This window comes from Aptenodytes patagonicus, chromosome 1, assembly GCF_965638725.1.
Source record: "Aptenodytes patagonicus chromosome 1, bAptPat1.pri.cur, whole genome shotgun sequence".
NCBI classification, from domain to species: domain Eukaryota; kingdom Metazoa; phylum Chordata; class Aves; order Sphenisciformes; family Spheniscidae; genus Aptenodytes; species Aptenodytes patagonicus.
In genome coordinates, this window is record NC_134949.1 from 97,633,232 (window position 1) to 97,645,917 (window position 12,686).

Here is a 12,686-nt window from a genome sequence, read left to right on the forward strand (position 1 = left end):
CCGCCGCCCAGGCCCCTCTCCGCGGCCCCTCGCTTTCACGGCGCCGCCCGTCGCCCAGCGGGCCCCGGGGCAGCGGCGCGGCCCCCGGCCAGGCGGGGGGCCGCGTCCCCGGCGGCAAGGGCGGCCGCAGTCCGGCGGGGCGGCGGCCGGGGCTGCCCGCGGGGCTTCCCCCCGCCCCGCTGCCTGCGCGCCGTGTGGCCGGACGGGGGGGGCGGGGGCACGGAGGGGCCGGGCCAGCGCCGCCGCGCCGCTGCCGCCCGGCTCCGCCTCTCCCGCCGCAGCTCTCAGTCCTGGAGCGCCGCTCGGCTGCCAGAGGGAAGCCGCCACCTGCTCCGGTGCGGAGTCGCTCCTCGCTGCGCGCCGAGAGGGAGAGCAGCCGCCCCGCCGCCCGCGCCCGGGAAGTTACCGCTCCTCCCGCCGCCGGGGGATAGCTGCCGCCGCCGCCTCCCGGCCTCGGAGGGGGAGAAGTCGCTGCCCCGCTCCGCTGCGAGAGCGAAGAGTCCCCGCGGGCGCGCCGCCCCGCTCCGCCGCTGCCTCCCGGTCCCGCCGCGGGCAGGCGGGATGATGGAGCCCCCCGCCGCCGCCTGCGCCTCCTGCCGCCGCCGCCCGCTGCCGCCGCCGCTGCTGCTCTGCCTCCTGCTCGCAGCCCTCTGCCTGCCGCCAGGTGAGCGCCCGCCCGCGGGAAGGGGCGACCGCGACCGCGCCGTCCCGGCCGCGCGTAACTTGGCGGAGGGGAGGCCGAGGCCGCAGGTGGCGGTGCCCGCCCGCGGCTCGCTGCTGCCGGCGGGGCCACCCGCCCCCCCTTCACCGGAGCGCCCCGACACCTACCGCGGGGTCTCTGCGTGACCGTGCGCCGGGGGTCGCTCCCGGCCGTTGGTGCCCTCCGCATCCCGTTTCGCCTCGACGGGGAGCGGGCGGGGGCCGGTCCCCTCCTGCCCCCGCCGCCGGCCCCCGGGGAAGGCGGCCGAGGGCGGCCGGCGGGGCGGGCTGATGCCGCCTCTCCTGAGGGAGAGGCAGGAGCTGCCCTAGCGGTGAGGGGGGCTGAGGGGTGGCGGTCTCGCCTTTCCCCATGGGAAGCGGCGGTGGGGTCCCTCCGGGGCGTTGTCACCGGCCGCCGGGCAGCGGGCGGGCAGGGGCGGCGGGCGCTGCCCCCGCGGGGGGGGAGAGCCGGGGCTCGGCGCGGCGCCCGTTTCACTTCTAGGCTGAGCGGCACGTCTCCACAGCGAGCCGCCTCCAACTTCTCGGCGGTTCAGCCGCTTCTCCCCTCCCCGTCTTCAGCGCCGCCCGCGGCAGTGCCCGGCTGCCCGCGGGGCCGACGGCTGCCCGCCGCTTTCGCGCTGCCGGGGGACTAGCGCCGGCCGGGGGCCGGCGGGTGCCCGGGGAGCGCCGTCGGCGTGGTGCCGTCCGGCAGCCAGCGGGTGCGGGCGGGAGGCGGCGGGGAGCAGCCCCGCTGTCGGCCTCCCCTGCGCGGGCAGGCGGCTGAGGCAGCGCGGGTGCCGCGCGTGGTGGCAGCCCTGCGTGGGGTGACGCTGCTCCGGCGGATCGGGTTCGCGTGGGTAACTTCTCTTCCCGTCCCCCCCCCCCCCCTGCGTAAAAGCGCTCTCGAGGCGTTAGGGAAGCAGGAAGGCGCAGGGAGTGCTAAATACCCTAATTGTTCTGGGAATATTGTGGCCATGAGGTGTTTGTAGGCTTTATTTGGTAAATATTGAGCGTGAAAGTGAAGTCTGAGGGAAAAGCTGTGAAGTGAGGAGTTCCGCATTCAGCGCGCGGACTGTCTCATTATTCTTGTAGAAAGAGCGTCAGCCTGTGGTAACATTTTGTATTGCTTTAAGAAATGGCTGTGCCTTTATGTGCCTGCCTTTGCAACGGTGAAGGGTTTGCAGAAGTGTTGGAGTTGGTGGTTTGTCATTCCTGGCCTCTGCCTTGTCATTACGTGCTCTCCGGTTAACCATTTACAGGCAGTAGGTTCTCGTCGGAACGGAAGATAAGAACAGATCTTTTTCACTAGCGATATATTTATGTTTATTTTGTACAAGCTTTAGTTAAGTAGAAAACGAGCTGCACCAATAAAGTAAGGCTGCCGAAGCTTTAATTTCGATTAGAACAGTAAAAAAGCTCCGAACAGAACCGAAAGCAATATTGGAACCGTAAGCAATACATCAGGCTGTTCTGCTAGGCTTTTGCTTTGGCAACTAAAGTGTATAATCACTGTAAGATGTAAAAAATACCAGTCTCGGTGGCAGTTTACAAAACGCTGGTTTCTGTGATGTAGAGAAAGTCTTCAGGAAAGATTGTTCTTTTTATGAAATCTTAAAGGCATGTGGAGTATCCAGAGGGATAAGCACCTCAGCTTCTGAGAAGCAGACGTGGCTGCCGTGGAGAGATTTATCCCAGTAAATGCGAAATGATCTCGCTGATCGTGTGACTGTCTACAGTTTTCCCATTGAAGGAAACCCGAAATCATAAAATGTTTTATCTCAAGGGTTGTGTTGATGGAGGTCTATAAAAAGATGGGACTTGACCACCTATGATCTAAATAGGTTGGAGGTAGAATGGTTTACCTAGGTGTTTTCTGCTCTTCGTTTCTTCCTTGCCCCCTCAAGGAGAAGCTCAGGCTAACTGTTCAGAGTGCAGGCAGATACAGGTGGGGAGAAACCAGCCCCACCTCAGCTTAGAAACTTTCCCTGCAGTACTGAAAATGCCTGGAAAGCCTAATACAGGATTTAAGCCTCTAGTTCTCAGTTTATTCTGCAGAGTATAAAAGATACTTAAATACAGAAATATCTATAAAAAGGTCTTGATATTACTGTATACTTCACATTTCTTTCTCCTTGCTATCTCAGCTATTTTAGATGATCGGTAATTTGCTATCACCAACAACAAATTCTGGATATATTACTCTATCGTGGTGCTTGGCTTTTGGGAGTTCCATTTCAGGTTTGCAGATGGAAAGTAATAGATAAGCTATTAAAAGCATGTTAAAAGTTGATGTGCATCAGGTGTAGATCTCTCCAGCAATATTCAAGCTGACTGGGGATCTCTATGAGAAATTTTGAGTTTCTTTCTTCACAGAACAAACTGCCTAGGAAGATACCCATTTTAAAAAAAAAAAAAAAAAAGGAGGGGGTCCAAGTCTGCATTTGGTACTAGGAGACTAACTCTAGGTCAGACTAAATGAGAATACCAATCGCAGTCTCATACTTTTCTAGAGGAGATGACTGTATGTGGAAAGGAAGTCAACTGTGAATCAGGAGCTAAATAATGACCTTTGTAAAGCTTCTCCCTCCCCCCGCTTTCTGGTGAATTATAACTAAGAAGCTCAGAGCCTCTCATACTATGTTTTATTACTAAAGACTTGTTACATATTGCTATATTGCGTAAAGGTAGTGAGACTGTAATACCTAGTCTTCTCATTCACATGACACTGTGTTTTCAATCCTGGCTACGTTTTTTTTCCTGGTATATCTGGTGTGATGTTGATCTAGGGAAACTGGTTTTCTCTACTAAGATCTGAAGTTCACATGGTTTTTCTGAGACTGAAGTCAGGAAGCATCTGCACCATGTATATATGTTTTGATACGCTACGTGTCTGTGGTCCAATATACAGGTAGCAAAGCCAGACTCACTTTTAAGTGAGCTATAAGTTGTTTAATTGTTTGCTTTGGGAAGTGTTTGATATGTTTAAAAAATTTTTTTTTATTTTGGTGTGAATATGCTAGAGAAGTCTTGCAACATAAATTATTTTTCTTCTTGTGCTCTCGCTTCTTCTGTTGGGTTTCTAGCACTTCTCGAAGGCAGAGGCAACAACAGAAATCATCTGGGTCTATAAATCTCTGAAATTTCAGCCCATTGATTTTTACTGAAGAAAATATATGTTGTTTTGTTCATGAAATAAATATCTCTGTTGTAAGTCATATTTAATTCCAAGATATCTTATTTCCATTTTCCAACCTGTGGAAGAGTAATACCTTTCCTTACAGTACCATCCATTCTTCTTCCCGAAAGTAACCTGCAATACTAATGTGTAATCCCAGGGTAAATAGTTTCAGCTGTCTTTGTAGTAGAAGTTAAGCTATTTGTTGGCTTATTTCCAGCAGAAAGTCTTGGGGAACAGGATCTCTAAATATTTATGCGAGATGAGGGGGGGAAATAAAGAAAATTGCATTAAGTATTTTACATAATGCAAATTACATCTGCGTGGTCGGGTTAAACCTATCTTCTCTATTTTCTGACAAATACCCTACTTCTGTAGGATCCCCCTTCTTAGGCTGTAAGAGTGCTCACTGCAGATTTCCATAACGTCGTATCTGATTACATATGGTGCAGAAAGACCTCATATAAAAAGAAGGATTAGTGGCAATAGCTTTAATGCGTTTGCTGGTTGTACCACATCATACCACCACGGGCTTTTCTTAGGTTCCTACCACAGGGACTTTCTGGAGAGTATTTTTTGTCAAAGTGGTTTTGGACTGGTTGAGTGAAGCAAAAGCAGACTGCAGAATAGGGAACCGGCTACGGAGGAGTCAGTCCTACCTGTATATACTTCAGGCCTGTTAACAGTTGAGAGACTGAATTTGCTGACTTTGTAGGAGCTATAATTTGTAATTGGATCTCCTAACACTAGATGATCAATACTCAATTTCCCCTTTTTGTGACCTGCCCTACATGACCGTGAGCATGATGGTCACAGATAAGCTGGCTCAAGGTCTGGTCTGCAGTGCTTGTTCCACAGCTGGTTTACACATGGGAGGTTTGGGGGTTTTTTTAATTTGTGTGTGGGGTTGTTTGTTTGTTTGTTTGTTTTTAATATTACCCTGCTGACTGTGGAAACTGTTTTTTCACATCACTAATAGTATGGTTTTTTAGTATGATCTTGTTCAGTTCTGCAAACTCTGATACAGGGCTAGACTTTACGTACTGGTTTTTGAGAGATACTCCCGTATCTAAAAACCATAATCTTCAGACTTTCTGTTCAGTGCTCCTCAAGGTTCCTTTGGTTGGCTAGTATATAGCTTTTTCCTCTGGTAATACAATAATTTTTTTTTATTAGAAAATGTATGTAAACTGCAAGGCCACGCTTGTAAGAGAATTGAGGACCTGTTGCAACGTGCTGATTTATCTTGCGTTCCTCTGCTTTCAAGAAAAATAGTTACGCTTCCATGCACCGATGCTCAAATGAAAGACTCTTCAAGAACAGTAAATGCTGTAGGGTGACAATTAGAATTGACTCGAGCAGAACGTGATTTTTCCAGGAAAAACTGAACATTAACAACTTCCCTTGATTTGAAATTGTTGAGCGTTATCTTCCCTGAAGACAAGGCTTTGACCTCCACGTTCTTTATCTTGGTATCTTTTCTTTAATAAGAACAGGATGAATATTAAAGGAGGCTATACATTCCTGTCTTTAATACGCTTGAAAATGAATCTCATCTTTTAGAGAGGAGATTGCAGTACAACTGGTATGCTGACACTCCACTACTGGCAGCAATCGGATCAAGTTTCTTCCCTTTTTTCTTCTCTGGTTTTGTTTTGTTTTTCTTCTTCCCCAACATGCTTTATTGAGGGTGACGTGAATCACAGTCGGTCCTACACCAGTGGATGTTAATCTACTGCTCCAAAGTGGCGGCTCTTTTGAGGAATATCTGCCTAGCTTAAGATTAAATTGCTTTTCTTATCATGCGTATGGGTCTCCAGAAAGGCAAATAAATATTTACTTATGAAAATAACTGCTGCTTCTACTGAACTGGTATTTTTGTTGTTGATAAGAAATATGCCTCTTTTGGGAGGTTAAAAAAGGGAGAAAGTGATAAAACAGTGGAGAGGGCAAGAGAGCGTGTCTGCAGCTTTAGGGTATGATTTTTAGAGGTTATCAGGGGTTAGAACAGTTCTGTAACGTTGGTTAGAAAGCATTTGAAGTGCTTTCAATAGCAATGGAAATACTAAGCTGCTCCCTTGATAACAAGCAAAAAGTGCATTAGGTGATTTAATGAGTGTTTCAGCAGTCTGTATATTCATATCGCTGGTTTTCAATTAGGTTGTATTCTGTATAGTTAACTCCTTATTGTGAAGAAAAACTTCAAATGCCTGAACCACATTCATGCGTTGCGTTTTGTGCTGTGGTAGCCCCATCTGTAGAATCTCCTGGCATCGTGAAACACGGGTATGGGTCACAGCAATTTTGCTCCTGAGGGAAAGTGCTCAAACAGCAGTCAAATTTTAAAAATCTCCTCAGGTCTCACGGACAGCAGAAGTCCCCAGGGCTGAAGCCCTGGTAGGTTGGTGACATTTTGTCATGTGTCAGAAGCTCTGTGTGGTGGCTGTCCCCTTCCCTCGGCTAGTGCTCTCATATGGTGTACCTGATGGGTGCGTCCCAGCTGTCCAGGCTGGAAAGTTTTGAGTTTTTAACTGAACATTGATTCTGACCATAGTTGGCATCTTTTAAACTTGAAGAGATATTGGCAGCTAATTCAATAGAGGGAGCTCCACTACCTTACTGTTCGAAGCAGCGCATCTCTGCTTTTCCCAGACCTCTGGTTTCAGCTTGAAAGTTATGTTAGAAGTCTTTGTTTCTTCGCAGCGTTCTTCCAAACAAGATAAGGGAATGATTGCACTAGATATAGACTGTTGTGGCAAGAGAAAGGTAGAACGCTTCCAATAAGATGCATTAAGTAGGACCTTTATTTAACAAAAAAGATTCTTTCAGTAAGTTCTTCTGGGATCATAAAGGAAAATTGGAATATGTATGCCGTTCTGTAAACTGAGTCTGGATTCTGGGCTATTGTAAAAGAAAGCCAGCTTACGTATGTGCTGGTATGCTTTTAACCCATTCTGTGTCTCTAATACAGAACCAGGTACATGCAGAAAGCTGGTAACAGTTCTGCAAACCTAGGCCTTCATATTTGTCTTGGATCCTTTACTTTTTAAAATATTATTTCTCATCAGACTATTCTGACCCTAATTATGAAGCCCCGTTAAGGACCAGCCCCTCTTAAAAAAAAAAAAAATCCTTTAAATTGAGTCGCCTTCAAGTAAACTTGTAGTGAACTCAGCATTATTCTGCAATCGGACAAATCCTGCACGAATGCCATTTATCATTTGGCTTGATGCAGAAGTTGCATTTTTTTTTTCCTAATTTTTCAATTTAACTAGAGAAAATAACCATAGATATTGGATAACAAAATAGATGTAGCTTGTATACAGCTAGTGTTAAATGTGGCATTTTGTACAACTGACATTATTTCAGGTTTTTGTTGGGTTTTTTTAATGTGAATTTTTGGGGTTTTCTTTAGAAAGTGGAACAACTTATTTTTCAAGAACTCGCTGAGTTGAGTGAGTTTATCATGCTGACCAGGAAGAATTGCTAAGGCTCATATTTTAGAGAGGGTTGATGCAGTTTATCCGCAGGGTGGAATGGTAAATGTTCGCGTAAGGCTCTGTAACTGGGTAGCTTACAGAGAATACCTGGCTTGAACTGGGCTTAAAAATGGACAGCTGAATGCAAGTGTGAGGTTTTAACGGTATTTGTGAGATGCGGTTCTTTAATTGCAGTTTTAGAATTATTTTGCTGTTGATTAGAGTATTAGGCTAGGTATTACTCCATTTTGGCATGGAATTTTGTTTCATGAAATGTAGAAACCAGCATGCATTTAGCAAAGTGAGTTCTGCGACAGATAAAATCATGTTTGTTTGTTGGCTTATTCTAGTTGTTTAGGAGAGCAGAGATGAACTTAATGGCCTTTACCTACAAAGCCATACATGGAACAGAAAAAGAAGGATGAAGAACAGAATATTTAGGTAGGATTTGGGGAACTTCAGTGTAGCCGTGTAACTTCAGAAGAGAGAAGGATTCTGAATTGATTCCTTCATTCTTGATACAGCACACCAGGTCGTATAACAAGTGCTTGCATATAGAGGAAATGATACGGTAAATACTATCTTAAAATTCACTCATTGACACAGCATTATGGGATTTGCTTTCTTAAACTGGGGAAGTTGAAAGTTTCTGACACTGCCAACAAAGCGGTGTGCTGACAACTGGTGACGTAAATCAAGAAAACATTTGCATCTTACACTTGACAGCTTGAAAGGTTAGCAAGGGGTAATTTTTCCAACTTTAATTCATGACTGAGATTTTTGTCAGGTTTGTTTAACATTACTCCTCAGTTCTCAAACTACCGGACAACTTACTGCTAATCTTGAAGCCTACCTACACACAGAAGCAATAAGGAAGTCAGTATTATGAATGTCCCACCAGCTTCCAGTTTATATGAGTGAATTACGTTTCTTATTGTTGTGTTTCTACAGACAAGAACTCTTAGTAATGCAGAGCTTGCTGTGCAGACAGTTCTGTGGTTTGAAACAGTCACCAATATAAAAGCAAATAATGACAGTGACTTCACATTGCATAAATTTACATTTTGCATCTTTGTTGCCAATATAAGTGTGGGTTTTTTGTTAAACATTTAAAACTTCCAGAAAATGTTTTGTTCTAGTAGTTTAGCTCTTGATATGGCTTCTGTAACAGGGCTTTGCCTTTTGGAGGGGTAACTGTTCCACAGTTTAGTTTGACCTTGCTCATCACGCTACTGTTGAATGATGCAACAGGTTCTGCCTTAGCTTTGAAGTTTAAGTCCTTAGTGTAACCTTTACCCTAAAGGTTTAACCCCAGTTAATGTGTGGTGCCCCACAGAAGCAAATTCCTAAGTGTCTACGTGAATCTCTGATGTCAGAGTGGGGCTTCTGAAAGTTCACCTGCAGGTTTGGTAAGGGTCAGGTTCTGGTATTTCATCCAGACTTAGTTGTGTCTGCAGGTCACTACTTGTCATTGCTTATCACTTTCTTAACTACCCTGCAATCTTAAATCCAAAACTTCTGCAGAGCTTCTGGGGGCAGCAGGGAGAGGAATCTAAAGCTTTTGAGATAGTGGAAAATAAGTGGCATGTTGCAAAGGTGATACCATGGATGTAGAAGAAGCAGGTTAACCATTTTTCAGTTTAGATTCACAGAATCTCTTTGGCGTCTTCTGTGCATCTTAACATAGTGTATGCCTGCTTTGTTAGAAAGAAAGTTCTTTCCTTATCTCAAAAGAGCAGTAAGCCCTTGGTGTCTGCAGACACAAGGAAGCTGCTATAGGACCAGGGAAGGCAAACTTTCTGGCCTATGTATCAAAATGTTGGTCTATCAGAGGGCCATAAGAAATGTATCATGTCTGCCTGAGAGTCAAAGGGGTAGGAGTGGGGGGAATGAGAGTTGTGTTTTTTCAGAGGTCTTGTCGCAATAGTGGGGCCATAGCTGGGTGTTGGGGCATGCTGGCGGCGTTAGGCTCTGCAGAGCCTCTGGCTGTCATCACTCCCACAGACAGGGACTTGGAGCACTGCTGCAGCCACCATGGCAGCACGGCTTGGTGAGGGCAGCTTTGGAGTTACTCTTGGGCAGCATGCAGCTCAAGAGCCAGAGGTCAGAAACTCTCTGTAATGGTGGTCACCTATAGTGTCCATGGTGGTGGCTTCCTTTCCACTGCGTAAGAGGGGGAAGGGAAGGGTCTGTATTCCTCCCAAACATGAGAAATTCCCTCCTTTTGCTGGGGGCATGCTTACCCTCTGAACTGCTGCAGAGAGGTATCTGCTTACTTTAGGGGCGTCAATTTTTTCTCCTGCTCTGAATGGTGTTCAAAGCACTCTGGGGGTCACTTTTTAATCATCATGTCTATCTGCGAGTACAGCAGTGATAAGGAAGGACAGGCTTCAGTGTACTCGGTATGCTCACTATCTTTGGCTCTCTTTCCATTGCATCAGCGGCACAGGGCACAGAGGAATGAATAACGCAGTGTGTTTCTTTAATGAATGCTGAATGGGTGAGTGTGAGCTGCCAGAAGCTTTATCCAGAAAGAAGCGGGGTGTTGTGAGGGGTGATATCCACACATGGGGGAGGAGAGGCAGGTGAATAATTTTTAGCTGGAATTCACAATCCAGTTTTATTAGATGTGGGAGTAGTTTTGAAGACTGAAGTTGATGGTTCAGCCCAAAAGCTTGTTAATTTTTCTGGGCAGAAGTAGTGCGTTTAAACTGTTTCTTGAAGTGAATTATTGTTACAGTTTTATATATGGTTACTCCTAAGGGCCACGTATAAGCTTCACATTTGGAAGTTTTGTTTAAGTATATATAGAAACTAGCCCTTTTGGTATGGTGGGGTGCCTTGTCTTAGGTGTGGATTCCAATTCACAAAAGCCTCATAAATAGCTTGCTTTTTCTTGTTTTTCGACTGGTTGCTAGTTTTCCTTCGAGGTGTCGTCGTCTGTAAACAGCAATGACTGTTCTGAGAAGCTTTTCATATAAGCGTGAAAGAGCAGAGTGCTGAGTGTGCCGGGGACCGTGACTCCTTGTGAGGAGGCTCTCTTCATGCAAAAGAATAAATATTTGTTACTTTTTTGGACACAGTGTACAGCACAGACTTTTTTTCATAACCACAGAAGGAGGTTGGTGGCTCGTAGCCTGCAAGTTCTGTGAACGGAGTGTGGTAAACTCTACATAAAACTTGAGGGACCCTGTTAATTGAAAATGGTAATAGAAGCTTAAAGGGGAGTATTGCAATGAAAATCTTTATTTTCTTGCTAAAACTTTTCGTAAAGTCTGGATTTTTTTTTTGTGGGTTTTTTGGTGTTTTTTGGGGGTTTTTTCCTCCTTTCTTTAAAGGTGGACCATCACTCTACCATTAGGAAAGGAGGGAAGGTTAGGTACTAGAAAAACAAAAGTTTTATCCAGGCTTGCATTAATTCCAGGCGTGAGGTTAAGACCTAAATCTTCCATCTGCTGATAAAATGCTCGGCTCAGCAGTTTCCCATTTTCTTCCTCAATGGCAACTTTAAAGGAAAAAAAAACCCTGTTTTTTTGATTCCCTCTTTTGATCAAAGTTCTTTTGATTCCCTCTGCTCAGAGAAGACTGAGGACTGGATATGGGTTGAGGGTTTTTTGGGTTTTTTTAATATCATTTAATGAAAGAGGAAAGTGATCAATGGTCTCTGGAGTAAGTGGCACGGTATGCCAGGCTTTTCAAACAGTGATATTTGTAGACAGAAGGAAACTGTTGTGAATTGGGACTGACAGTGGCTTGGGAGAGGCACTTTTCCCTTGGGCATGTCAGCCTTCCTGGGCTGTTAAGCCAGGGTGGAAGTACCACAGCATGTGTTTCATTTAAGAGGATTTGAGTGGTGTAACCTAAACTCTGATATTCCAGTGGTGAAAAAATTATTTGAGTTTTATGTTTCTTGTGGCACTGTCGCATTTGCTTGAGCTACACTTCAAACATAGTGAACACTTTGCGGCCTTTGGCTGCTTGGTAATACTTTAGTTGCAACTGCAAGGCTAGAAAATTTTATATGGGCTACTTCTGCAATGGATTCACATCCTTGGTAGTTGCTATTGCCAACATGCTGTTTGTGAATCCACAATGCTTAACCTTGTGCAAATTATATTTGCAGATGTACCAGATGAATTGTATGTTAAAGAGCTCTCCCTGTGTCAGGGGTAGCCAAACTTTTCCTTGCAAGGCTCGGAAGGTGGGGCGCAGCACATGTCCAGGTCAGAAAGCTCAGGGAGGTCCAACTCCTGCCAGGACTTGGAGTGGGAGCAGTGATTCCTCTGAAATGGTATTTCTTCCCTCTGTTGCAGGAAAGGACTAGGGTGAATGTTTAGTGACTCTCAAGGCAGCCTGGCAGTGTCAGCCAGCAGCTACTGCTGCAGCTGAGGAGCATCAGTGGCTGTGTGATTTAGCCCTGGGACTGAGCCCTCCTGTGGGCTTTAATTATGCCTTCTAGGTCCTGCATTGTGTGTATCACCCGGTGTGATCTCTTCTACTGATGACACACGCAAGTGGAGGTTTAAAATTTTGTGAGGTGAGTTGGCATGCAGATTCACACTGAAAAAGCCGCTGCTTTTCTGCCATTTTATTTGGAGGGGAGTCTGAACTTGTCTTTCCAAGATCATAGGAAAGGGAAAAAGATACAAAAATGGAATGCTGAAATACTTACTTGCTGACTTTTATTCTTTTAGCATCTGATGTTTAAGGAAAAAAAAGTGTAAGATCTTTGGTTTAAGGAAAACAAAATAACATAATAGAGGCATTTTTGAGTTATAAACTGCACTTGAACATCAAAAGATATTTGGGAACATTTCAGGCTGAGAAATAGAAAATATTTTTTGCTAGCGTATTGTTTCCTCAACTTCACTGTGTCATTGACCTAGTATATGTCTCTATGATCTGTAGGTTTTGGAGGGCGAAGGCTTTAGAGGTAAGAACAATTAAGGAAAGCTACAGTATTTAGAATTGCAAGAGAAGCACTTTGAATCTTTGACAGGGTGTATTAATGTGAAAAGGAAGATGGATTGTTTTTATACTTAAAAGTTCAGTTTTCTCCCACTGCTCTGTAAGCAAATGTTTTTGACTAGAGCACATATGAATGAGCTGAAAGAGAAGTTTGCTGTCAGTAACTGATGATCAGGCCAAAGACACAGATCAGCATCTCTGCAGGGAGTGGCATACACAAATAAACCACAAATAGCTTACTTCCAGCATGTTAAACTAGGTATATCCCTAAAGCCTGTGAAAAGAAATAATATGGCAAAATCATGGAAAGGGGTCTTTGCGACAGAGACTAGGAAGGATGAAATGTAATTTGGGAAGGCCTGTTA

The 12,686-nt window shown here is 45.6% G+C and overlaps 1 protein-coding gene across 1 annotated transcript in view; it reads left to right on the plus strand.

Moving 5' to 3' along the window:
* The first annotated feature begins 336 nt into the window (after window positions 1–336).
* ALCAM (activated leukocyte cell adhesion molecule) overlaps window positions 337–12,686 on the plus strand; it is a 124,174-nt gene continuing 111,824 nt past the window's right edge. Inside the window, exon 1 of the mRNA XM_076350314.1 lies at window positions 337–664. Coding sequence (XP_076206429.1) covers window positions 562–664 — 103 coding nt within the window. The 5' untranslated portion in view covers window positions 337–561. The remainder of the gene's footprint in view (window positions 665–12,686) is intronic.